This window comes from Bombus terrestris, chromosome 14 (genome assembly GCF_910591885.1).
Source record: "Bombus terrestris chromosome 14, iyBomTerr1.2, whole genome shotgun sequence".
Lineage (NCBI taxonomy): Eukaryota > Metazoa > Arthropoda > Insecta > Hymenoptera > Apidae > Bombus > Bombus terrestris.
In genome coordinates, this window is record NC_063282.1 from 9,351,843 (window position 1) to 9,378,451 (window position 26,609).

Here is a 26,609-nt window from a genome sequence, read left to right on the forward strand (position 1 = left end):
CTTTTATAAAATTAAATAAAGTTACGCAAGTATAGTTAAACAATCGATGTACAATTTCAAAAATTTATTTATTGTGACATAAGTAACTTTGCCAATATTGCCTATTTGGCCCCCCAGCATGGTCATGGAGTAATACTTAATTGAACCAAAGACAAAAGGGTAAAGTATACTTTCAAATGATACTGTCCTTATCAATAATGAATTGTGTAGGTATTCTGTCAACAATCGAATTTCATTTTGATATTACGGAATAACATACAAGATATTAAATAATACATAAATATTCATATATTTTTTATAATAACATATTTAAAGTTTTACATCAATTTAATCAGTTAAATAAAATAAACTGTATTATACGACAGATTGACGGTTCTTTGGCTTCGTTTTACATTATGTTACTTTTACAACTGTAAGTTTAATTTATATGTAATTCAATATAACAATATTTAAAATTTGCTCATTAGTTGAATACATACAAATTTCATATCACTTACAAATATTATACATGTTATACATTATATAATTTAATTAGAAGCAATCACCAAGACACAAACATATATTTTAATATTTAAAAATTTATTTATGTATTGTTAGTATAAAAAGCATTGGTAAATAAATTTTAGCATTTTATTGTTGAAACAAATATGTGTTAGAAATGAAAGCATAAAAAAAATAAACATAGGAACATTTAAACAAAATTAGAATATAATTTTAACACAGAAAGATATACATTCATGCCTAAGATTTAGCATTGGAAATGAGAGCTTTATAAATAATTTGTTTTATTATGAGAATTATTTTTATTTAATGAAACAGACTCTATCATATAATTTTGATACTAAATGCGGGACATGAATGTACTTCTTATTTAATAATATATTACACTTCTGTATGATGTCTGTGGACATCCATCACTTTAAATACTAATACACAAAATATAGGCTTGTGCTACTTTACTCTACTTGGAGATCAAAGTCTACTGACACATTAAAAGAATTATGTGTCAATTGGAACCTTACTTCTTTCTTTTTAATTAATTAAGTAATAAACATATTTGGTAACAAAGACTTCATAAAGATACATCTTCCCATGCATAAAATTCATTAATTATCCTAAGACAACAATTCAACTTCAGCTTGAATATTTTGTCGTGCTTGCTCTTCATATTTTTCTCGAAATTCCTTTGTGGCAAAAATATTTGGGATCTGCACAAAGTTCTGCAGTACCTAATTTTTTTAACATGAAAAAAGAGTAATCAGAAAATAATGTGTACATATGCGAAGGAATAGATATATTTAAGCATAATACATTCAATAGTATTATTACCTTTAAACGTAATGCAATATACATTGGCTCACTAAGAAAAGAATATTCTCCACGTACTTTTTCTCTATATTCTGCATAACTTTCTGGACAAGATCCTAACACAGCCATGTCCAAATCTAAAAAGTAATGAGCATCTTCACTACCAAAGGCACCACCAATTTTATGTGCATCAGTACTATGTGTTGCAGCTACTTTCAGAAGTTCACAAGCTTCTTCTCTTAATTGTGCATCCTACGTGCATAAAAAAACAATGTAAAAAATGTATATTCTTCTATCTAATGATGAGAGTAACAATCTTATATCATAAACTGATAATTACAGCAGGAATTTCAGCTTCATTTGCAAATGCATTAAAATGCTCCAAATTCATGTTTTCATCATCTAAAGCTTTGGGGTCATATTCAAAGCTACAAATTTAAATTATTAAAATTCTAATTTATTCATATTATTTCTTTACTTGAGTTTATGATGCTACTTACTTTTGAAAAAATAAGGCAAGAAGCACAGCTTGAGGATTCTTCAAGTTATTCTTAATTTCATAATAATGATTCAATTTATCATGAAGAGAATCTAGATTATGATAAGTACGTTTTTCTTCTGAATAAGCTTCCTGTAGTTTTGTGAACCATGTGTCACAGACATCACTATTTAATCCATCAATTGCTTCTTTCCAGCTTTCTTCTATTGATGCCATTTCCCTCTGAAATAGTTTGTAGATGTTCTTTAAAATATTTTCACTTAGAAATTTCAATTAACTATTTTTTACTAAATCTACGATTTCAAATTTGGAGGAAACAAAATGTTTTCGTATACAAATGAATAGTAGTACTGTTATAGTAAAGAGAAAATTGTTTGGAAACGAAATAAATTATCTTCGTTAATTCCACATACTCACAGTGTATCAAAGGAGTCAAACAATGTGATAGTATAACTTATTGTTAGAGACGAAAAGTAAGAAATTGTGCTACGTTGAAATTCTGATTACCGAAACATAATGCGTCGCTGCGGGTGCTTGCTGACTGAGTGAATCTGCTTGGTAAAATAAAGTCGGCTTCCATTTATTGATCGGATTGTGTTCGAGTTTTATCAACGAAATATAGCGTGATTTATAATCATCATTATTTGTATAAAACATTATATTTGATCTTTTTAGAATATTTAATATGTTAAAAACTAATAAAGTAAATCTAAAGGTATGAATTTAATTTTAATTATCTATCAAAGAAAACATATTTGCATTCAATTGTATGGTATCTGCGGTTAGTTGGTAACCCTTGTCGAGTATTTTAGAATTTCCCGCATAGGAGATATGTATTTGTGATCAATTAGAAAATTATACATCAATGATCCTTTTGTTCTTATTGTTGGATGTATTAAACTATTTATAGCTTATAGGTTTGACAAATTTTAGTAATTGCGGAGAAAGCATACATCTGTCGCTAGTTTTGTTTGGCTTAAAATTTACCGCTACCGCGAGAAAAAGAGATTAGTTTACAGTCTTCGTATAAAATATGAAATTGTTCTATATAGTATAAAATAATGTTCAAAGACATTTTATATCTATAAGTGATAGCAAATTATAGGTTGTAATATTTTCTTAATGAGGAAATGAAGACTGACAAAAATGTATTTAAGAAACTGTTGCATATTCGGTCTTTTGATAGCTTAACCTTAAAGTTATATGAAATAATATGGAAATAATAGAAAGTAACACGTAGATAGAATTTATAATAAAATAAATTAAATTTTTCTTATAAAAATTTTTCCTATAAATTTTTCTTTAATTGCAGAAAAGGAAATGGATAGGAATATTATTATATTATTATATATAATTTTTGTTGGATTCTTGTCTATTGCATTATTTTTGTATGGGTTTTTTCCTTTGATGTATTATGATAACACTATAGCAACACAAGATAATATACCAGAATTTATTGAAAATACAAGGTGAGTTCAAGAAATATGTAAAAAATATAGGTAGGCAAAGGAAATGTATTTTATATAATTTATACCACAAATCTTTTAGAGTAAAGGTAGATACATTGTATCAACCAATAGCTAAAAAATTGATCATTATGGTCATTGATGCTTTGAGGTGGGATTTTATAACAGGCTCAATTGGAAAGATTGCAATGCCTGTAACAAGTAGCCTTATATCAAATTCTTCAGCTTCTCTATTACAAACTAAAGTACAACCACCAACTGTTACTATGCCTAGAATAAAGGTGCAAGGTTTTAATTAATATTCATTGTGAATCTTGCTCTTGAAAACTATAGAAATATAAAGAAAATAATATTTTATATAACTTAGGCAATTACCACCGGTATGATACCAAGTTTTATTGATGTTGTTCTAAATTTTGGAAGTAAACCAGTTACTGGTGACAGTGTGCTCCTCCAAGCAAAAAGAACTGGTTACAAATCAGTATTCTATGGAGATGATACTTGGATCACTTTGTTTCCCTCTATATTTGATCGTTATGATGGTACTACATCATTCTTTGTAACAGATTTTACTGAGGTATTTTCTGTTTTTGTTATATCTTTATTTAGTATTATATATAATTACATACAATAAAATTCTCCAATTCAGGTTGATGATAATGTAACTAGACATATACACAAAGAATTATATAACAATAATAACTGGTCCATAATGATTCTTCATTACTTAGGACTTGACCATATTGGTCATGTTCATGGACCATCTAGCCCACTGATCAAAACCAAACTTAAAGAAATGGATAATGTGATAGCAGAAATTCAGATTAAAGTTCAAGAATGGGTAGGTTTGGTATAATATCTAAAATATTATGCTTAATCAAAGTATAATATGAAATATTTTTTTCACAAGAATTACAATTCATTTCATACATTTATAAAATCAATGTAAACTTATTATCTTCAGAATCAAAATAATGATTCTACTTTGTTTATTGTCTGTGGGGACCATGGGATGAAAGATTCTGGTGGTCATGGTGGTTCAACAATATCAGAAACAACTGTACCATTTATTGCAATTGGTGGAAAAAGTCATAAAAATCACATTGAAGATCCCATAGAAATATCACAAATAGATATTGCATCTACATTATCTGTTATCTTGGGAGTGCCAATACCATATTCTAATATAGGAACTATCTTCTTGGACTCTTTATATGATTTACCTATTTCAAAAAAGTTATTTATACTTTATTATAATTCGAATCAAATATTTAATCATTTCAAAAAGTTAGCTAATTATGAATCTGAATGTGAGTAAATCAATTATATTTAACTATATATAAACTTTGAGACAATATCATGTATTTATTGATTATTACAGATGCATATCACAAATATTTGGAAGCGATAAAGCTTCACAATGCATGGTTAAACATTAAAGATCATCCAGATGGTATGACAGATGATATTGTGCTTTGCTATAAGACTGCATTGAAGGGGATGAAAGAAGTCCTTATGAATAGCATAATAAAATATGACTTCCAGATAATAACAATAGCTATAATTTTCTTATGTCATGTAAGAATCAAAAGTTAGCTCAATTCTCCATTATGTTAATTCTTCTATATAACAACTTAACTATTTCAGATTATTTGCATCTTATTAGGGAAAATGTCTTCCAAATCAGCACCATTGAAAAATGTTGCACTTTTTATTATTCTAAATGTGCTTTCATGGCTATTTGTCAGTTATGTTTGGAAAGATGAAAACACTGTACTACTTGATGCAAAGAACTTAGTTACCACTGTGATAACGTTATGCATAATAATTGTTTTGATAATAAATTCTTGCTTGCTTGCCAATATTAGAGGTTTTCACATTTTTAGGTTTAAGGTAAAAGAAATTATATAGATCCAAATACTTAAAAGATTTGCTTGCATACATTGTAATAGAATTCTTTTTTTAAAAATTAGAAAACTGACAAAGGAGTAGAAAAATGGCTCCTTTCATTTGGGAGCCTAATACATGCAATTAGCCTTGCTGGTACTAGCTTTGTTGAGGAAGAACATCAAACTTGGTATTTCTATTGGGTTACAGTCCTCGTATCGCTACTTTATAACTTTATCACAAAATTTTTACGATCGTAAGATAATTTTTTTTATTAACATAAAGTACTATATTATTTATGATATTAAGTTTTTAGCATCACGTTTCAGCCACTACCAACAAAATTTACATGCACAAATTAGTATTAAGCTTTTATTACTACTGATAGGACACAGAACTCTCAGAAAATTAAATAGTACCGGAGATAAGTATGCTCATCTTCCTGACATAGCAGGATTTTTAATAAAACAAGAAAGCAAGGTGGGCATGACGATTGTGCTTATCATTGGTAATTAAATTACAATTTACCATCTAAAGTAACAAAATTAAAACATATTGTAAAGTCTTAAATCCATTTTCTCAGGTCTCGTACTTTTGATGTGGATCGATCTTATTCACGGGAGTAGGAAGCGTAAAAATCTATCGTTCTTGTTGAATTCAATAGCTTGTATGTGCATTTATCTTCGCCATATGCATAATAATATGGTTATCAAAATACCATTTTACCCTCAAACTAGGTAAGCTTGTTGCTTACATTAAAAATCTGTGCATATTTTGAAATGTGATCGTTTGTTACAGAGGAATATTCGAAGTACAAATTTATTGGTTTTTACTCATAATGAATTTTGGAAATTACATTTACGATCTTATCCATATAAGAAAATGCAATGATAGCTCCTTCCTGAGAATTTCATTGTATTTTATTCTACAAATGTGGATTATGATCGCAGCAATGGTTCATCAGTCACACAGTGTTATACTCTTGCCATTTCAAATAATCGTTAGTAGCGTGATTTATGAGATTAATAAGAACGATACTACGCAAGATATTCAAGTATTATATGCTCTGATCGGCAACGTGTTTTACTTTTATCAGGTAATAGTCTAACATTAGATAATTTATGATGTTATTACTGCCGTAAAGTGAATTTTAAACAAAACAATCGACTTTTAACCAGGGAAATTCTAATAGTTTAGCAACTATCGATGTAGCTGCGGGCTACGTTGGTGTACAGTCATACATGCCATTTATTAATGGTTCGTTATTATTAATTAATACTTATGCAGCACCGGTTTTGGCCTATTTTTTACTTATTTATCATGCGATCTTACAACATCCATATAAGTGAGTAATTGTGATTTAATTTTTCAAATAATGGAATACTAATGTAATAGTGGTAATGTTATTTTTCAGTACTCGTGAAATTATTACGCGATTTAGCAAAACATATATTACATGGAGATTGTTGCCAATAGCTATTTACACAATTATAATCAGTATTCAGCGTCATCATTTGTTCGTTTGGTCAGTATTCTCGCCGAAATTATTATATGAAGCTGTACACTCTGTTGTTATTTGTTTGGCCGTGTTCGTTATGCTGATTTTAGCTACAGTTCAAGAAATAATAAATGATTATGAAAGATGACTTTATATTTCTTGTGCGATTTATTTATCCAAAACATCATAAACATTAAATTGGAAAATGTTGGAATTAACGACAGGAATATATTAAATTTAAGGAAAAAGTTTCTGTTACTTTTAATAATTATTATTTCACAGTCATTATATTTAACCAAATACTTCGCTTTTATAAAAATCAAAAATATAAAAGTTTCTAGTAATATACATAAACTATATTCTTTAGACATCCTTTTTACAATTGAAATTGTCTATTGATCTAACGAAGCTCGAATTTTAAATGAACTGTACACGTTTTTATTTTAATTATGTATAGATTCGTAACAATGTATAATATACAGATAAGAAATAAAATGATATAAAATTCACTTCAATATAATTACGAAAACAGAATATTTTTTAGAATAAAAGAAATATAAGGTATTAGCATCTTAAATGTATCGTAAGGTACATCGAAATATTTCAATATTTCTCGGGTGCTATAACAGTCATCGGTTTGAAATATTAACTTCTCGTTTTTCCTACTATTTAATTGTAACCTATGATACTTTGCAAAGTCATTTCTTTAAAACATTTGCACAAAAGAATGTTTGCAAATAATATAACCGTAATCATGTAAACCAGGCATGCAAAAAAATTCGATTGAAAGCAGTATTCCTCTATCGCTAAAAAATAAATTATTTTCTATAGGAACACAACAATCCTAAATCTATACATATTTGCTAGAAATAATACGTACTATGTCTATTAAATCTAAATAGCAGCGTTATTTCATTATTTCATGTAGTATGCTTTCATTATGCTTATTGTTATTTAAGTACTGAATTCGTAAAATTAAATGAATTATTTTGATTTTTGTTTCTACATATCACGCCGAATTATAGGTCGAATTTTCCAACATATATGAAATTATCAATAATTTTTATCCATAAACATGGATTTTGTCTTCGCAAAAGAATGCATTCCAACAAGTTAAATTGCGTCAAATTAAATTCGAATTAAGATAGGGTATTGCACAGTACTCTTCTGTGTATAGTGTACAATATTTATAATTCGAAAATTAAGTATATCATATTGCATAAATCTGAAATAGCTATCTTGCAACACGTTAACTTCTAAAATATAAAATACCGTTATCGTTTCGTATTATACAAAAATATAAATACTTTGATATCAAGTTATCGAATTACGAAAACAATTATACACATTTCAAAACTACACTGTTTAGAATACTAATTTCGATTATCTCGCAAGGCTGCAAGATCGCCAGTAACATTGGTTAATTTTAAATAGACGATTTCAAATACTTTTCAAGTGTCAAACAGTATACAGCTATTCGAACAAATTTATACTCTAAATCGTAACGTTATTTTTATGATTTTCAGTTTTGGATAGAATTTTTAGTGCATTTTTCAGAATAGATTTCTAATAAGATAAAGATCTCGATTTTCAGGAAATACATGTTTCATAACTTAGCTACTATTACCATCGTATCTCTTCTCTGACATATTTAAAATAAAAATTCTTTAAAACGGTGAATTCATTCCAAGTTTTGTACCAAATTCAAGTCGTGCCCTCTTTTGATATCTCACGTTTACCCTAAACATTTTCGACGTTAGAAAATTATTAAATGCTTTTCCTAATGCTTAGACATTTCTATACTTACTTGATCTCTTGCCACTTGATTAATTCGTTAATTGCAAAAATTAATGGCAATGAAACTAAAAAAAAGAGAGGAAGATGTAGAGGAAAATCTTCGATATTCTGTCCTTCGTCTTTCCAAAATTTGCAGAACACCGTTCCTGAGAATACTGCTTGTGCGCATAATCTACAAAAACGTAATTCGAATAGGATATTTTTTTATGGAAGATGAAGTTTTGCGTATACTTAGTAATCGTAAATCTTATACTCACGCTATAAATGCACTGAAGAACCATACATAATTGTTGAATGGCTGTTTCTTCCAAATGGAATATTCCCTATGTACAAAGCCTACGGATATTGTTACTGTACAAAAAGAAATATTCAATGTTCAAATAGAATTTAACTCGGTAGATCGTTTCGAAATATTTGAAAATAATAAAATTTACCTAAATGTAAAACTAACAGGGACAAGGCGAAATGTTGTATCACTAAAATAATATTTGGTTTATCCCCCCAACCACCCCATGAAACTTTTCCTTGCGCATCGGGATACACATACAGGCACTTGGAGTCTGCTGTGTAAATAGGACACAAAGTCAAGAACGAAATACATTGCGATAGTACTATCGTTATGATTGTTGGTAAAAATTTGCTGCCGTAACACCACAGAACGAACAATGCAACCTGAAAAGTCAAGAATTTACCTATCTATTAGATATTAAAAAATTTATATAGTATACATAAGGTATTTCGAAATACTTCGAATTTAGTAGAGAAATGTAAAACTAGCGACGCATTTCTTACCTCGCCATTTACAGTGCACTGATTTTTCCCAGTTGCACGTTGCATTATGGTAGGATCCATAGGCGTAGCGATCATGGATATAGATAACATTGGAATGATTAAGCAACACAACCATAAGACTTGATCGACCGAAAATAGAGGTGGTAGCAATAAGAAACCAGACAGAGCTTGAGTGAAGGAGAGAGTAACTGTACAACAGAGCCAGAATTGCACGCAATTCCAAAGGCACGTCATATAATGTCGAGCCTAAATATGCAATAGATAATATCCAGTAATTATGATGACAATAATAAGAACTGGATTAGAACTGAAAATGTAACTGAAATAATCCTGGATTGCAAATATTTAATTAATCGTACTACGATCTTTAAATTTTTATATCCTAATTTCCGTCTTATTTCAACTATCAGAAAACACTTTTGGATAGAAAATGATTCAAAAGAAGTAATAGAGTTAATAATTAGATATTTTGAGGAACCCATCATTTACCTCCATAATTAAATGGAATATCGCAATTGGATCTTCTCGTTTAACGCTTAACGAACAGGCAATGGAATTCAGTGCTCTACTCAAATCGACTGGAGATGGACCTTGGTCTTCTTTAGTTGGTGTCAATGCTGGAATTCTTTGACAAACTTGTGGATAAAGTGGTTCCACTGCCACTCTAAAAACACAGATATTTTCCATCATTATTTTATGCTTGAACATTGCATGAAACAGTTGAATGTACGAATGTATGAATAATATTTGCTACATTTATTCGTGTCGATTAAATTTTATACCACCTTATTTTAAACAAAATTCAATTTTTATAAACATGACGTTTATTGCCGACGTTTCTCGACGTACATCGACGATTTTAAAGCAACCAGATAATTCTATATGTCAGGATGAGAATTTTGTATATCTGCAATCACGTAAAGTGCGTCCTATGGTATACTCTAAATCTTACAAGAAACCAACCTTGAAAATTGAGTCAGAGACCACATATGGTTTGTCATATATGAAATACGATTGTATTTCTAAACCAAAATTTCATTACGGGCTACACGAAAAGATAGTGCCTAGTAAAACTGGAAAGTTCGACTTCGACACGGTGAATAAACTTTCGTACCAAGCTGCAACTGGAAAATTGTGCAGAGCTTTCGTTCCAATATCATGTTTATCTATCAGTGGTTCTCACGACATGACGTCTACTTTCAAGCAATCTTACGTAGATCCTGGATACGTGAAAACAATTTCTTATAAACCGTACCAAGGAAAAGCTCAGCATCCAATATCAGTGGATTATAACACAGTAGCGAAGGAATCTTATCAAGATTTTGGTATTCCTATAGTTAGAAGACCACGAAAGAGAGAATTCTGGCAAACTAAATTCAAAACAGACTATCACACTACGAATCAATTGTCGTATCAATACGTAAAGCCATCTTCGAAAAGGGTTCGTGTATGCTATCGACCAGTGATATCTGCTCAAATCGAGAAAGACACTGTTTATAGTACGAGTTATCAAGTTTCTGGTCGTTGCGTAGCTAAAGATGATATAGTTTGTGAATGACATTATATGCGTGTAATATATCTAATAATTTTGTAGAAAATCATTCGTTAATTATTAAAGTAATAATAATATTTACCCTGCATCCGCTTGCATAAAGATGGGCATGTTCTCTGCATTGGCTGAAGAGCCAAGTACGCAAACAACTTCTCCGTAATCTTGCATAATGTGCAACATCTCCCTTGTAACAGTAGTGTTGCAATCAGTAAACAGAGATACCAAAAGGGGAACATTATCTATTAATTCTATATGCGGTCTAATTTTATCGATGCCTCGAGGTAGTTTTGCCTGAAGAATATGTAAAGTATAAAAATACATCCAGGGTAAGATTTTATCACAGAAACTTACCCTGTTTGATAAATCAAAATTTACGGGAGCGCTCTGCTCCGTGCTGTCTGTAAGACAACTCAAAGAGCGCCATGCTTCTTGTCCGGAACCTAAATCTACGCTTTGTACGAGTACACTGTCTTCGCTTCGCACTGTATCCTGTTCCCTATTGAGAATCGATTACTTGCTAAATATTTTATATATTTATTTTTGTTATAAATTCAAATCATTAACAGAAGACTTGATCATCTACGAGTATGTAAAATCAAAGTTTGAGTACAATGGTAATGAAAGTACCAAACGTGAGAGATATATATCAAAAAGAGTCTAGACTATACAAAAAGTGTGGGAGAGAACGAAAAATAATTACGAAAAGTGTGACGATTCCGTTCTCGTAATCCTTCGTACTAGGTGACTTAGACTGCCATGCAAAATCAGAATAATATCATAGCTATAATATTATAACTCGAAATAATCATAAAGACTGGTAATCTCAAAGAAACGTTTCAAGTTTGGATAGAGACGAACCTATGGCTCATAGCGCTTTTGACTTGAGATGTTCCTGTATCGTTCCATTCCGTGGTCTCATCGTCGAATTTTACCGTGGAGAAATCGGTGTTTATAGCGCTCGGTGCGGACATACTCATCGCACGACTATTATCCAGATTAGTGCTACAATGTAAAATAGATCATACTATGTAAAAGCGATTTTCTCGTGTATCGTTCATGCAGGATAAAATTCTTAGAACACAAACACATCGATGCAGCATATTTATGCAGCAGAAATGTTTGAATGCATGCTTTTAATGTTCAAGTATTCAGCGATATTTTAATCGACTATCGTATTCGTGAAGCGAAAGCACATTTTTTAATCGAAAATTGATACGTGTATATAATAAGATATAACGATGAATGTATTATTTCTTTAGTGTATTATGTGTGATAAGAGGGTAAATATGTAACATACCGAGGAGAGACACGATTAAGCAAGTGGCTGGCCTCATCCATGCAGGAGTAATTATGTTGATGAGATTGGGCCGAGGGAGTGGGTGAGGACATGGCTGCTGCCTGGCTCACCCACCAACCCACTGGACTCTCGGACCTAATATTGGCGTGTTAGTTACATACATTTATTTGTGTATATCATGTATGTCACGTAAATTACGAGATATTAACACATGTGCATTAGAATAACTGTAGAAAGTGTATAAGAATCGATGTAGTTAAAATGTTGTATCCGCTAATAAGAAGCCATTAAAAACTATGGAATGTAGTTGACCAGTAACTACCAGCGCAAATACAATCAATTTAACTTAATACTCTAATCATTAACATAAATAGAATACATGGAAAATATCGGTAAGAGACAGTACTTAAACGTGAAAGTCGGCTAGAGTATTTGACAAGACTTGAAATCAAACGGGATAAGAAAATCATATAACTGCATTCGAAGAACGTTTAACTCTATGTAAAAACTGATAAGAAAGAAAAATTATTAATAAGGGGCGTAACGAATAAACATGCAAATTAGTAACAGTAATGAAAGAAAGAGGTATAGACAAACATATACGATGGGGGCATGTGCGGATATCTCTCCAGCCATTGCTGTCTCCTGTAACGTACATGCATATTTTACATTCACATCCACAGTTATAACGAATAGCTAGTTAAACAAATTTATTATATCAGTTGCCACGATTTATTTTAGACTTAACAACAAGATTAGAGAAGAGAGAAAACATTAAGAGACGACATATATCTATATATGTATATATATTATATAATATATATGTATATATATTATATATATATATATATATTCAGATTAATCGACGAAGAAGAAGAAATATAAGACGAAAAACATACAATTAGTGTAATACTTTGTGTCGAACATGTTTTTGTACACAGACTTTACACGTAAAAATAGAGAACATATTTATACTTTCCAACGTGAGGACATGCCCCAAACTTTTTAGATTAATCCAAAAGCAAAAGAAAGCAAAGCAAAGTAGTTTATAGAGACAATGATATTTGATAGAATAATGAGGTACGGTACCTAGCTCTTTCACTGAGCAACGATATGTGGCAATTCCATCCGCTTTCCAGTCCCATTTTCTCCGAGAACACGCGTGATCTTAGTTCGTTTTCTTTGCTGAAGTGAACGAATCGAATGCACGCCCTGTCGAGTTGCTCGATTAATTGTACCTGTTAAATATTTTATGTAATTTCTTTTGTTACTTTATCTTATGTGCATCAATTTACTGAAATATCTTACCATATCGATTTGGGCTTGGTACTGCATAGTCACCATCCCAATAAAGACTTGATTGCATTGAATTTCAAAGCAACTATCAATGTCGCTAACGTTATCATCTTTATTTTCACTACATAGCAAAGAATCTATAAAAATTCGCATAAAAATAGATTAATTAAATAGATTAATGAGAAATATATACAGTAATCATAATTACCGGTTGAATGAAATTGTCCAAGTATTCCTTTTACTCTGGGATCGAGAACGTTTCGAAAGTCCCAAGGTAGTGGAGTAGGACTTCTGTGAGGTGCATATAAATGTTTGCTATCCGCGGGAAGTTCTAAATATATCTTAGTCATTCTATCGCAAATACCACGTGTTAGTGGTCTGTACGCAAATGCAGTGCAATATGACGTTAAGCTCGTTCTTTGATAAAAATCTTGCACCTTTTTTCTGAAATGTACATGTTCGATAAATATATCAAAAAATAAAAAAAGCATTATATGTCTTAAAGGCTAATATTTCTATGTACCTATCCGATGCTGAAAGTGGACACAGATCATGACCATCCCAAAATTCGATACAGGAGTCCAAAATTATGTCCGCTGTACCCTGTGTAAGCAGTTGCAAACCACCGCCACTCCTTTCTCTAACTACCACGGCGACCATGTGTGGAAACGGGAACTTTAATTTTGTTGCGATACTTAAAGATCGTGCGAACTTTATATCTCGTCGAACCATTTCTGGTTGCTACAACAGGAAGAATTGTAATTTTCCCATTTAAAGATATGCAAACAGAAGGGTTCGATCAATGCTTACGACGTGTCTAAATGTAGACAATTGTTGCTCCAATTGGAATATATTTTGTGCCTGGTCTTGGAAACCTATCTGCTTCGCTAATTCACATAAACACCTATACGAATCATATACGTAAATTTAAATAAATGGAAATTTACATCGACGAATGAAAAGGGAAATAGAACAAAAATGTGAGTTTGCTCCATGACTAGCATTCCTATGAATATATGTATGCTCGGAGATACATTCACCCATATAAACGGATTAACTACAAATACAGAGGATACGTAAAATAACTATGGTTGGACTGACCACATATGTCCAAGGCTCCCTGATTCGTCGACTAAATACACTTGTCTCGAACTTTGCATTGTATCTTTTGCTTGATTTTCACTCTTATCTTCTATACTGTGATCCTGGTAGCTGACAAATGTATATGATCAACGTTACTAGTAATTGGACATGTTACCATTTGCATTGGGCTGTTCTTGGAATTATGCGTATGATAAAACTGGATGTAATTAGCTTGACATTTGGAAGAATTAGTTTGACTATTGCACACAAACAAGGGGAAGAAATACAATGCGATAAAAGACAAACGAAAATGTGATTCTAGCGACATGGATACGTACCGTCTGTTTGTAACCGGTACAAGATCCTCATTATACAGAGCTTCACACGTGACATGGCAACAAAACTGCATGTAATGCTCTTGGGTGTCCATATTACACGTATTGAGGAGGATGGCTAAACCTAGGGGTTTTAATGAGTTCAAGTGTTGTCTCCAGGAATGGTCGTCAAACTGTAGACGAAACGGCAAAGCGTGATCGTGAGTCAGGTCCAAAACTTCGGCTGCTGAGTGAGACAAATCTGAAAATTTGTTCATTTTTTAATAGATATTTTATAAGACATACTTTCCGCATTTATTTATTACCATGTGTTATATATGATGTCTTGTTTGAATCTTGTTTAGAGTCTTCAGCTTGTGTCTGACATTGAGGTTCTGAGGTTCTATCTACACTACCAGTACTGTAAAATAATCTACATGTCACATTTATGATCTTAAGAATTCGTATATTCTTAAGAAGTATATTTACCTTGAAGACGGGGATAAAGTATTAGCATTTCTTAAAAAAAATACTTTCTCTGCAGTTGGATTAGGCCACGAAAGAATCCCTTTTTTATCTACGCAACACAGTGCCTGGAAATTGGTTTGCTTTCATTCATTCTTTCACATTATTTAAAAATTAAATCGTCGTGTATTTAAAGTACCGTGACTGATCCTAAGACGTGTAGAATACTGGCAGATCTCGACATCATATGTTCTTTACCAACTAAAATATTGAAAAAGTATTCTTTTAATTCCAACCAATTGTACACTACTTCCTGGTTGCTAGGCCCAGAAATATCTGCGTCTTCGAAAGGATCCACAAACTAAAACCAATGTATTTTAGAAAATATTGTACAAATAATTTGGTCAATAGTCGACGGAAAGTTTCTTTTATGTTAAAAATGTATTAACCTGAAGTTTCTTCGAAGATTGATAAAGCTTAAACAGAGCTTTGAAACGAGCCATTCCGAAACAATTTAAAAAGATCCAGCAAGTTGGAAATACTAACGGAAGCAAAGGGATACTAATAGCAATCGGTTGTAGCAAGAACATTTCGTTCCAGTAACCGACACCGAAATATTCTGTCGCGTATAAGTATCGAAACAAATTGACAAGTAATACGATGATCAGAAGAACTGGATACGCCAGTTGTTCGATGCAACAAATCATTAAAAGATGCCGTTTGCGATTGTGATATGTAACCGGCCTATCAAGAGCTTGGTCAAGAGCCATTCTGAGATTCATCAAATAGGGTGTCTCTTGAAGTTTATAGATTTTATTTTTCAATGGCGTTCGAGCTTGTGGCGTTGAAAAAATTTCATTTGCGCTGTGGACCTGCGGACTATATATTTCTCTTGCGTGTAACATCGGTGCATCAGCATCCTGAAATGATTTCTCATTATTATCCTTTATTTTATATGATAAACTGTATTAAGCTCTAAAATGTCAAACTTACATCATAAGGAATACAGTATCCAGGTGATTGTTGTCCAGGTTTTATAACAATTATATCACCAGCAACTAACAATGCCCAAGGCAAATTAACTATACGACCATCACGATAAGTCCACTGCAAAGTTAGACAGGGGGACAATGGACTGCATAAATGTGGATAATTTTCGGGATTCCATTGAGAATTATTCTTTGCCACTGAAATATGGAAAATAATATTGCAGAAAAATTTAAAATATAATAAAGTAATAATATTTGAATAAGTACCTTCCAATTGGTCAAGAAGAATTCGTACTCTATAAGGAATTTCTTCATGTCGTAATTTATTATCGGATATGACTAAAATAAAATTTAATACTACCAAACAACAAACAGTCAGTCCTTCATAAGGCAGTGTAGGATGCCTATAACAATAAAAAATTGTATGCATTATATTTCTTTATATATCAAAGGAAGCAGTATTCAACATTCGATACAAAATATAGTTACAAGCTACTTTCAACAGCAAGCATTAACTAAATGTACAATAGGACATTATGTTTGATACATAAATAAAAATTAAGTTAATTCATACCATGTATCGTTGGTTGTGAAGAATGCAATAACAAGGATAATGGCATTGATCAAAAGTGCAATTGCTGAAGTCCAACAAAGAGTTGTGTACTGACTACGATGATGTAAAGTGTCCTTTAGCCAAGCTTTATATTTTCTGCACATAATATATACAGTATACAAAGTATAAAATATGGAATTCGTTCTTCAACATAAATAGCAAATAAGTAATAAAATTACTTATTTCTCCTATATTCTTCCTCATATTCTTGTAATACTCTCCTAATATCGCGTTGTAATGTTTCAAGAGCAATTTTTGTACTTAGCCCTAATGGTTCTGTGGACTTATTCTTAACATTTTCACTTGGTTTAGAAGTGTTGTCCTTTGCTCGATCACCATCCATTTTCTATATAATCAAATCATTAAATTGTTGTATGCTTTAATATCTGGTATGCATTGAAATTCACATATACAGATTCCATAAATTATAACACATATATAACACAAATATGCATACAAAAATCTACTGTGGTAGCACTTTTATGTATGAAAAGATAATATAGGCTAGAGGAAGGATAATTATGTTGATATATATTACTAGGTTTTATTTATAAGAAATAAGAACTGATAACTATTTAATGAACTAATGATAAATATATCATTTTGAGATGTACATATATTTTAAAAAGTAAATATAACATGTAGGGTAAACAAAAGAGAAAAATATAGACAAACAAGATTTCTAATAGTCTATGATCCATTTCAACAACATTGTTTTAATCTTGCTATAATTTTTAGATCATGCATTTGAATCTCAAAATTTAATAATATTCTGAAACAACACCAATCTGTCTACATTCTAATCCACGCCATGAAAAAATGAATAACTAAGGACATAAGTCGATAACAAATTTAAGCAACACTTTGAATTTTTATTACGGCATAAGTAGGTAGAGGAAATCGAAATAAATAAGGAAAGAACGATGCAAATATGATTTATTAATACAGCCAGTTTCGAGGGATAGAAGCAAATCAAAACAAACGGAGTGAGGTTAAAATGCATTAACACTTGCATAAATCAATTAATATTAACGAACGATATCGTATTATTTAGGTTTTATAATCTCTTGCTTTAAAATTTGGCCGTAAATCAGTAAACTAAAGGTAATGGAAAAAGGCATAATTTTGAATGACCTAAGTCAGAACGAAGAATGCATATTCAGATCAGTCAGAGCACAAACACGTAGTCGAGCACATGACGCAATGCTGACGACAGTGATGTGTATGTAGTTTTGTTTTTAAGTAAAATTTTGTGCGTGATTTAATAAAAGTTGAAATTAATACACCTCAAATTTTCATGCATCGCAATGCATGGGTCTTGGTATAGTACACAAGTAATTTTGGAGTGCACACACTCATTTTCATAGTGTTTGTTAAATTGTAATATAACATAACCTCACAACAATGGATTTACTGTATACTGTAAATAGAAAAGTCACACCAAAACCGTTTCTAAATCAAGAAAGGTATGTGATTATTATAATTTTTTAAAATTTTCATAGATATTAAATATTTTATTGAAAGTAACTTTTCACTGATATAATATATTTTGAGCATTTGTTATCCATACTAATATATTACAAACAAAGTATTAAAAGATAACATATATTTCATTTACCATAATATGTATATCTATTAATAGTTTGATATAATTGGTATACTTATTTTTATGAATTTTATGCATATATTATAATTAAGTTTGACTCCGAGAATATACTTTTTAAAACATAATTCTTTAATGTTTATGCAGTAATCAAATTTTTAGCCTCTATGAGGGACAATCTTTATGCTCATTATCTAGTCGTAACATAGCTGCATTTACTACAACTACAGAATTAGATGATAACAGTGGAAAGACATGGGGATCTCATGTTTATGTTTGCGACTTAAATATGCCTTGGCATACTCACAAGTATGAAACATTTTTAATTAATTTATTACCTGTCCAAAAAATTTTACAAAATTAACCAATATTATTATATAACATTAGGGTATTATCAAATAAAAATATTATTACTGCATTGGAGTGGGATTTACCAGGTGATAAATTAGTTGTTTGCGATTCTATTGGACATGTCCAATTATGGATGTTTAAAGATCATGTTCTTAATGATTGGGTATTAATTGGTTCCACCTGTTTTGTTGGTGAACATATATTAGGCGCAGCTTGGTTTCATAATGGGAAAAAGGTATTTATAATGTTAAGAAGTTACTTTAAGGATTCATTGGTATCATTATTTTATAGAGGAAATGTATTATTTCAGACAGGACTTGTGACAGAGAAAAAAGATAGTATTCATTATAGTGAGAAATTTAATCATTTACCCTTTGTTCCTTCTGTAAGACAGTTTGGTGGCAGAGCAGCAGAAGGTGCATTGGTAGTTTCAACCACTGGCATGGTTGGTGCTGTTATGATCACAAAAGACTTTCAGAATCCTATTTGTTCCTCTACTGAAAGTTTAGGCAGCACAAGGCACAGAATAACAGCAGTTGATTTATGCTATGGGAAAAGTACATATATAATCATGTCTTAATTAACATTAAGATACTTCAATAACAACTAATAGATCAATATAAAATATTGTAAACTTTTAGATGGCCATATTCTGGTAGCCATAAGTAGTGGAAATATTTGTTTGCCAATCAGGTGTTATAGAGTACTAGTACGTAAAAATGATGATAAGTGTACCATTACATCACAAGCACTGCCTAGTTTTTTCCTACAGGATGGTGCACCAAAGGACAATACATGTAAAGTGGAAAAATTTATAATTAATACTTATAACTGATCATGCATTGTCAGATTTTAAAATACAAAAATTTTCTTTTTCTTAGATACAAGTGTAACGCATTTAAAGTTTGTAGTTCGAGAAGATGCAGATTCTTTAGTTATTGCTGTTAATAGCGATAGTGGTGGTATAGTTGAAGTATGGGAATTAAGGGAAAAATCGCAACCTGTTCATAAGTTGTTTCAGCCCAAAACATTGGAACCATTTAAAACTGTAGTGGTATGTGTTCAAATTGGAAGGATTATGTACATAAAATTTGTCTGATTTCTGTTTAATCGTATATTTTTGACACAAATTTATAGGTATGGCAGCATCAATCGCAATATCGTTGTCAGTCACCAATAACAGCGATAACGACTACAAAATTATCTATAGTCACCACATTACCTCCCCCAAGTTACGTTGTAGTAGCTTTAGCAGATTCTTCAATACATTGTTTAAGTCGTGATTGCTTAAAAGAAGTAGCTTATTCTTCTCTGAATATGGCATGGCGGTCTGAAGAGCCAAGTAATAAGTACTTTAAAAATTCGATTTCAATAACGAATATAGATCTATCTTGGCTAGGTTGTGTACTTTTAGCATGTGATACACGTGGAAATTTGTATGCATATAAATTGCTACCTGATGGAGGTAATTCAATTTACAATAAATTTATATAAGAAACAGTGTCCTTAAAAAATATAGTATACCATATTACTAATTCTTTTTACAGGACCATCATTGACATTAAGTTATGCTTGTACGTTATTAGAATATTGTTTAGTAACAGGATTAGATTGGTTGGATATACTATTCTGTTTGAGGTCTTCAATGATCGAACCATTGTGTGAAAGATTAGATGTTTCTTTTAATAGACAATTACAATCAATACAACCGTATCATTATATCCAATTTCTTTGCATCAAAATATCATTGTACAGGTTTTGTATTACTTTTATATTTAAAAATTGTTCTTACGAAAGTCTGTGGACCTGCTTCGTGTAGTTTTCGCGCAGGATCACCGCTAAAAATATATTTTCAGGATGCTAGTATCAGGACAAAGTAAGGCGGCAGATTTATCGTCGTTGCTTATGATACATTCAGTAGCAACAGCATTTAAGTCGTTATTACGTCCATCAGATTTAATTTCTCATGATAAGGGACCAGCAGAGAGTTTAGCAGCAGTAATTAATGATGCTATCACTGATGTAGATAAGGTAAAAATAAAACATATTTTTCCTACATTTATATCCTAGTGGATAATTAATACGTAATTGCATGTAATATTTGTAGTAGATAATTAATATGTTATTGCTAGGTACTTTTACACCTCGATCCCAAAGAATTTACCGTAGAACCAAGTACACTTCAGTCGTTGCAGCAATTAATTCAGTGGGTTGCGGATCTAGCTCTGAATCTTTTAGCTCGTCTTCCGGAGCAGCGATTACAAATGAAATCTGGCGGTGTGAGTATTATAAATAAATTTTGAAAAATATAATTATTCCTTTGTCTAAACTAGCATAATCGTACTCATTTTTTTTTTTTTTTCGTAATATCGATCCAGTATGAACTCCTGAAAGACCACAAGGCCTTAAATACATTGAGAGAACTGCTCGTAATTATACGTATATGGGGTTTATTACGTCCTTCGTGTCTTCCAATATTTCTTCGTAGTGCCGATAATCTTGATGTATTGGCCTTGTTATTCCGTTTATTATCAAAATTGGTTCAGCCGAACGGAGATGGCCAGACTCAGCAGGTAGACGATGGTTTAATTGGTAAGCTCGTTCATCATTGTTATGTAGTATTATAAATAGTATAAATGGTATAATATCTATACTTATTTATATGAATAACATGTAGTAAAATGATTGATAATTTGTGTATAACATTTATAACTAGCCGTTGAAACTTTATCGTAATATGTTGGTTAGGAGGAAGTAAGATAAGACACCACTTCCTCATGCGTTTGAAAGGAATTACAGATTTTTTCATTCAGTAGCGGTAAATGCATGCTAATGAGTATACATGAAATGCAAAAATATAAGAAATATATAGTGTGATAGTGTTATAATTTTTCGATTTTCTTTTTGTATACTTTAAAATGAGTGAGAAACTTGCGGCAAAACATACAAATTCGGTGGCTTTAAAAAAACACAAGCTATTGTTAAACAAAAATGAATCGAGAAGTTGTTGCCCATATTCGAGACCGCATAGATTAGCTATATTTTGTATAATAACATGCTGTATATTTGTACTTTATTGGATCATATTGTCTCCTCTTTTAATCAGTACTTATCATTCAGGCAAGGCTAAAAATTGGCCCAATGGATGGGTCATTTTAAATTGGATTATCGCATTTTTAATTTGGCTTTTCATTATGTTATGCTTGCTTTTAATTTGGAAATGTTTTGAAATTAAACATCATGATGACGATGTTAAACTGCAATCCTATGGTACAAATGATTCTTTGAAATCGGGGACTTCGATTAATACGAAACTCGATCATTTGCAAAATGTAAAACTGAAAGATACAAAACAAGATGGAGCTCCGAACGATTCAATTTCTGATAAAGATAAAATTGCCTATGATAAATCAAATATAGATATTTCGGATAAATCTCGGCATAACAAAGTTAAAAAGCATAAAGATCTTCCTCCTCTTGTGATTCATCGTCGTAATTCAGGTAATAAGGTCGGACGTATTGGAACTATAAATATGGAGAAAAATGTTAATAAAGATGAAGATATACCCAAGTCAGGAAATGATACTTTAAAAAACCAAAGAGAATCAATGAAAGATTACTTAAAATTGGTAGCAGTTACGCCGCAAGATGAATTGGACACAAAGAGTCCGAAAGGATCTCTTTCTCCAAGAGAATTATTTTTTATCGACCTCATAAGAGAAGCTGAGAAAGCTGAACAAAACAGAACAAGTAATTCTCAAGGAACGGAAGGGAACCAATTTTTTCCAAGTGACTTTTCGCTGGCTAGAAAAGATGTTAACGAAGATAAGAAAGAAAAGCAAAAACCAACTGATACTCCAACAAATAAACAGCAAGAAGTAACGTATTTTATCGCGGATGTAAAAAGTCCGAAAAGGGAAAAAAATGAAGTATATTTAGAAATCGAGCCCGATCAAGAGTCAGCCAAAAAGTGGTGTGTGTGTTTGAATAACGAAAAACCAATCCTTGTTTTACAAGCTGATTCCAAGGACGATTTCAAAAATTAAGTTGTTTTATCCGAAATATAATTAGATATTCCGTAGTTTAACAAAATATCTAAATCATTCATTTTACTACTAGTTATAATTTCTGCGCTATATTATATACATAGAATAGTACATAATGATAGTAGGATAGTCAAGGAGTCATAAGAAAATACTTCATAGTAATCTTTTTAAAGGGGACAATAAAATGATAAATATAATAAAGTATGTGCTATGACAATGACTGTCTTCCAGATGATTGTTGCTTGCTACCTAATCAGATTATGATACCACAATTACATCAGGGCAATAGCATAACAGCTATAGCTACACCTGTACTATTTTATCAAAGCTTCCCTTTGCAGGTAAATAGAGCAGAATATTCTCTCATCAATTCAATAAATAATTTGTAATTATCTTCAATTTTATTTTAATCATAGTTAGAATATGGCATAGAACCTGAACAATTGCTATTTGTACCTGAACTCAATCCAGTTGAAGGTTGTATGCATAGTGGTCAGATTGTAGATGGTATTAGGCATTTGTATCTTGGGAAGCAACCACTTCTCGTGAAACAATGTACAAGGTATTAGATATAAGTGCATTGACGAAATAATGACAAAAAAATGACGAATAAAGTTGTTGTAAATTAAAATTCCAGGTGTGTTGGAAAAGCACAAGTTCAAAATATGACAAGGACAGCTGCAATTAGAGCATGGGATCAAAGGTGGGCACGAGCTTGTCGTTGCGGTGGCATTTGGCGAATTCATAAAACTTGTCCCTAAATTTAAATTAAATTTAAATTTACTGAAAGTAATGTACTGAAATTTATATTACAATTACTTACGATTTTATACATGATAAGACAAATCACATTAAACATTTTTATTCAAGATACGATATATTTTATTTAATATTTTTGTAAATAATATTTTTATTTGCATAGAAAGGGTAATTAGGTAGAATATTTTTTAACTTTTATCATTCATTTATTATGAGCACAACAATTTTTATTTTTTGCAACTTTGCACCTAATCATTGATTGATTGAGCACGCATACACGTAAAAATTATTTAAATACCTTTTTAATAAAAAATTTTGTATAATCAGAGAAACACGTATCGTAACTATAATGTAATTTATTTTATAGAATCTGTCAATAATTTATTAATAAACAAATAATTTTTGATTTATATATATGTGTTATTATTCAATGTATATGATGAGTGTGTGAATTTTCGAATTTTATTATATCATTCCATAATTGGATTGAAGTTATATAATATAATATATAAATAAAGAAGAGAAAATTTAGTTCTTTTCAGTATTCTTAGGAAATGTAATGGCCATGGAAAATCTATCTGACATAACATAGTCTTTTATAATCCTTCACATGTTAACTGGTTGTTAATGACTCTCCCCTTTTTTTCCATTCACTCTTTTGAATTCTCCCATGTTTGTTGTTGAAATTGGTGAGCCAAATATAGCTAGATGATCGATTCTTGTTGTTTCACCACCATTTTGATTGTCTTTTACAAATATTTGTATATTCTGTACATTTTGAAATTTCACATAACGCAAGGAAATTGGATTACCTTCCTCAATATCCTTTGGTGATAATCTGCACAAAAATTTAATATAATTAGAACAGATTTACTAGAATGCTATATAATATAAGCAATGTAAAATCAATGAGGTCAGTATTACGTTAAATCTTGGACACTTGTATTAGAATCTGCCATGTCAAAATCAATAGTTCTTGGTTGATTAATGAATAGTTTTATATTTTTTGGTCCCGTATCTTTGGGAGCTTTAATCTTCAAAGAATGCACTTTAACTGCTTGTGAAAATGCAATAGATAGAATCAGCTGTTCATCGCATTCACTTTCTAAATACCCATTGTCAGAACTTAAGCATTGTAAAAAGTTGTGATCATCAGATTCGTTCAAACATTCACATTGTGCCTTTGTAATGAAACTAGATAGATCCATCTGCAAAAGGTATCCTTTGAGGATTTTTGGAGTATTTATATTTATGTAGTATCATCTCATACTTTTATGTCCGATAAAGTTGGGTACAAACATCCAGGGAAATATACATATATAAATAAGAATTTTTATTAAGAGTAAAAACATCTAAATGCAATACAAGTTTTGTTTTGAACATATTGTATATTAATGACAAATTTAACTTTGGAATATGATATTTACAAAATACTAAAAAATTATAAATACATGCAATTGATGAAGCAACATAATATATGTTATATATTTCAATTAATGGTTTTTTCTTATTAATGAATATGTTATAATAATGTTAATATCCACTGAAAGAAGGTTACCACAACTTTTTTATTGGTACTTATTCCAGAAGTACAAAACTGCAACAAGAAATATTCCAAAAATATGGTAATAAACATTATCACTATTTCGTACATGTCCAGACACTGGACTCTCAGAATCCTCTGAATCTCCACTGCCATAAAATTGTTGTATTTTTGATTCTAATCCAGCCGGATCAGCTCCTTGACATAAACCCAATTTTGTTTGGTTACGATAAAATATAAATGTGGGCATTGCACTAACTCCTTGCATTGCAGCAGTCTCTGCACACTTGTCTACATCGACCTTAAGAAATACTGCATTTGGGTATTTAATTGATAATTGCTCAAATATTGGTGCAATTCTCTGGCAAGGGCCACACCTGTAGAATTATAAGATTAATAGCAAGAGATATTTTCAAATAGTATAATATTTTCGTTTGCATTGGTACTAATCATTATATCAATTACAGAAACACGTAAAATTAAGTATGATTAATTGTAGCTACATTAAAATTCAACAAATTACATTTTGTAAAATACAGGTGTTTAAAACGTCGTGAGCATTATTATTTATTGCTATATCAATGACAATAGACATATAAAAATATTAAACATAACTTTGTTGGTAATGTTATAAAATAATAATAATGTTCTAAATATGTATGAGCGTAAAAGGAACGAAAATTTGAAAGTTATAAGTCGGTGTACATAGCAAATATAGAAATTAAGTTCTTCAAGTTTTAGTAACCTTTCATTTGATATAACCCCAAAAAGCTCACCATGTTGCCGTAAAGTCAACTACGACCAATTTTGCACCTGCACTAGCCATTTCCCCATAAAATTGGCCATCGTCATTGATTACACGTACTGCACCCATTGTATTTTTATAGCGATCTAATCCAACATGAATAAAGGAAAAACGTATAAACTCCTATAGAAATATTGAATGACTGGCAGTTTAAGCATACAGCACTGAATTTTCGAATACGTTCAATTTTATGGCTAATTCACGTTAAAATATTTCGGATTCGCGATTGGAGGTTCAAGCAAAGACTGTTTACACATGAAGGCGAAGAATCCGAATAGATTGGAAACGTAGCTATATTGTAATACACATCAAAATGCGGCTTCAGGTAACTTAACGCGCCAACTATGGAGAATTTCTACTAAGTACAGAAAGGAGGTGTACGACTTTTTGTTGAATTTACTGAAATTTGCAAGAATTTGGTGAATGAAAGTAATATTTCATATTGGAAAATCGTTTTTAACAATTGGTAATTATTTCCAATCTAATTTATACGATTTCTGTCAAAAAAGCATCGTATACCTGTTGGCTACGTAATTTTCAAATTGCTATATTTCTAAGCCACGTTGAAAATTCAAACGTAATGCGTATGTATGACAATGTTATATCTTTAATTGGTAGATATGATCCATATATAATAACAGAATTT

General features: G+C 30.9%; 7 protein-coding genes across 20 annotated transcripts; 4 read left to right on the forward strand and 3 right to left on the reverse strand.

The window, feature by feature from the left end:
- Window positions 1-49: 49 nt before the first annotated feature.
- On the reverse strand, window positions 50-2,496 carry LOC100650013. 2 transcript variants are annotated; one of them, XM_003400920.4, is made up of 5 exons: window positions 2,315-2,496; window positions 1,809-2,029; window positions 1,649-1,736; window positions 1,330-1,560; window positions 50-1,229 (listed from the first exon to the last, which is right to left on the reverse strand). In XM_003400920.4, exons 1-5 carry the CDS (start codon window positions 2,462-2,464, stop codon window positions 1,116-1,118), a joined length of 804 nt encoding a protein of 267 aa, XP_003400968.1. In that variant the 5' UTR covers window positions 2,465-2,496; the 3' UTR covers window positions 50-1,115. The 2 variants fall into 2 exon arrangements, with proteins under 2 accessions (XP_003400968.1, XP_003400967.1); XM_003400919.4 differs by having other exon boundaries at window positions 2,225-2,378.
- On the forward strand, window positions 2,384-6,811 carry LOC100645100 (GPI ethanolamine phosphate transferase 2). 3 transcript variants are annotated; one of them, XM_048412159.1, is made up of 14 exons: window positions 2,384-2,522; window positions 3,120-3,276; window positions 3,356-3,554; window positions 3,641-3,850; window positions 3,923-4,114; window positions 4,238-4,583; window positions 4,655-4,851; window positions 4,921-5,166; window positions 5,247-5,416; window positions 5,490-5,668; window positions 5,744-5,897; window positions 5,959-6,256; window positions 6,339-6,505; window positions 6,575-6,811. In XM_048412159.1, the coding sequence occupies exons 2-14, from the start codon at window positions 3,128-3,130 to the stop codon at window positions 6,804-6,806; spliced, it is 2,739 nt and encodes a 912-aa protein (XP_048268116.1). In that variant the 5' UTR covers window positions 2,384-2,522; window positions 3,120-3,127; the 3' UTR covers window positions 6,807-6,811. The 3 variants fall into 3 exon arrangements, with proteins under 3 accessions (XP_048268116.1, XP_012171973.2, XP_003400927.2); XM_012316583.3 differs by lacking the exon at window positions 2,384-2,522 and adding an exon at window positions 2,625-3,036; XM_003400879.4 differs by lacking the exon at window positions 2,384-2,522 and adding an exon at window positions 2,627-3,043.
- A 100-nt stretch (window positions 6,812-6,911) lies between these two features.
- On the reverse strand, window positions 6,912-18,080 carry LOC100649898 (transmembrane protein 94). Of its 9 annotated transcripts, none has more exons than XM_048412155.1 (27): window positions 17,991-18,080; window positions 17,036-17,202; window positions 16,818-16,952; window positions 16,511-16,647; window positions 16,248-16,441; window positions 15,704-16,174; window positions 15,454-15,615; window positions 15,279-15,382; window positions 15,116-15,210; window positions 14,814-15,051; window positions 14,494-14,604; window positions 14,203-14,296; window positions 13,916-14,133; window positions 13,601-13,836; window positions 13,405-13,529; window positions 13,186-13,334; window positions 12,700-12,741; window positions 12,097-12,231; window positions 11,658-11,801; window positions 11,151-11,295; window positions 10,882-11,090; window positions 9,737-9,911; window positions 9,248-9,493; window positions 8,890-9,127; window positions 8,713-8,806; window positions 8,466-8,627; window positions 6,912-8,398 (listed from the first exon to the last, which is right to left on the reverse strand). In XM_048412155.1, exons 2-27 carry the CDS (start codon window positions 17,197-17,199, stop codon window positions 8,326-8,328), a joined length of 4,296 nt encoding a protein of 1,431 aa, XP_048268112.1. In that variant the 5' UTR covers window positions 17,200-17,202; window positions 17,991-18,080; the 3' UTR covers window positions 6,912-8,325. The 9 variants fall into 9 exon arrangements, 8 of the variants coding, with proteins under 8 accessions (XP_048268112.1, XP_048268109.1, XP_048268111.1 ...); XM_048412152.1 differs by having other exon boundaries at window positions 12,694-12,741; XM_048412154.1 differs by having other exon boundaries at window positions 12,694-12,741; window positions 17,894-18,018.
- LOC110119900 lies at window positions 9,906-12,391 on the forward strand. The gene has a single exon (XM_020866695.2). It carries the CDS (start codon window positions 9,972-9,974, stop codon window positions 10,803-10,805), a length of 834 nt encoding a protein of 277 aa, XP_020722354.2. The 5' UTR covers window positions 9,906-9,971; the 3' UTR covers window positions 10,806-12,391.
- Window positions 18,081-18,179: 99 nt separating the features above from the next.
- On the forward strand, window positions 18,180-23,725 carry LOC100644980 (mediator of RNA polymerase II transcription subunit 16). 3 transcript variants are annotated; one of them, XM_012316581.3, is made up of 14 exons: window positions 18,180-18,322; window positions 18,607-18,768; window positions 18,847-19,045; window positions 19,121-19,367; window positions 19,452-19,607; window positions 19,692-19,864; window positions 19,948-20,275; window positions 20,358-20,565; window positions 20,667-20,841; window positions 20,943-21,089; window positions 21,189-21,402; window positions 23,088-23,197; window positions 23,273-23,418; window positions 23,494-23,725. In XM_012316581.3, exons 1-14 carry the CDS (start codon window positions 18,261-18,263, stop codon window positions 23,615-23,617), a joined length of 2,451 nt encoding a protein of 816 aa, XP_012171971.1. In that variant the 5' UTR covers window positions 18,180-18,260; the 3' UTR covers window positions 23,618-23,725. The 3 variants fall into 3 exon arrangements, with proteins under 3 accessions (XP_012171971.1, XP_020722353.1, XP_012171972.1); XM_012316582.3 differs by having other exon boundaries at window positions 18,183-18,322; window positions 18,622-18,768; XM_020866694.2 differs by lacking the exons at window positions 23,273-23,418; window positions 23,494-23,725 and having other exon boundaries at window positions 23,030-23,139.
- LOC125386337 (caveolae-associated protein 4-like) lies at window positions 21,430-22,985 on the forward strand. Its single transcript, XM_048412160.1, has one exon. The coding sequence runs from the start codon at window positions 21,729-21,731 to the stop codon at window positions 22,854-22,856; it is 1,128 nt and encodes a 375-aa protein (XP_048268117.1). The 5' UTR covers window positions 21,430-21,728; the 3' UTR covers window positions 22,857-22,985.
- Window positions 23,726-23,799: 74 nt separating the features above from the next.
- On the reverse strand, window positions 23,800-26,153 carry LOC100649784 (thioredoxin-like protein 1). The gene is made up of 4 exons (XM_003400917.4): window positions 25,935-26,153; window positions 25,268-25,535; window positions 24,540-24,823; window positions 23,800-24,453 (listed from the first exon to the last, which is right to left on the reverse strand). The coding sequence occupies exons 1-4, from the start codon at window positions 26,030-26,032 to the stop codon at window positions 24,240-24,242; spliced, it is 864 nt and encodes a 287-aa protein (XP_003400965.1). The 5' UTR covers window positions 26,033-26,153; the 3' UTR covers window positions 23,800-24,239.
- Between the last annotated feature and the right edge of the window lie 456 nt (window positions 26,154-26,609).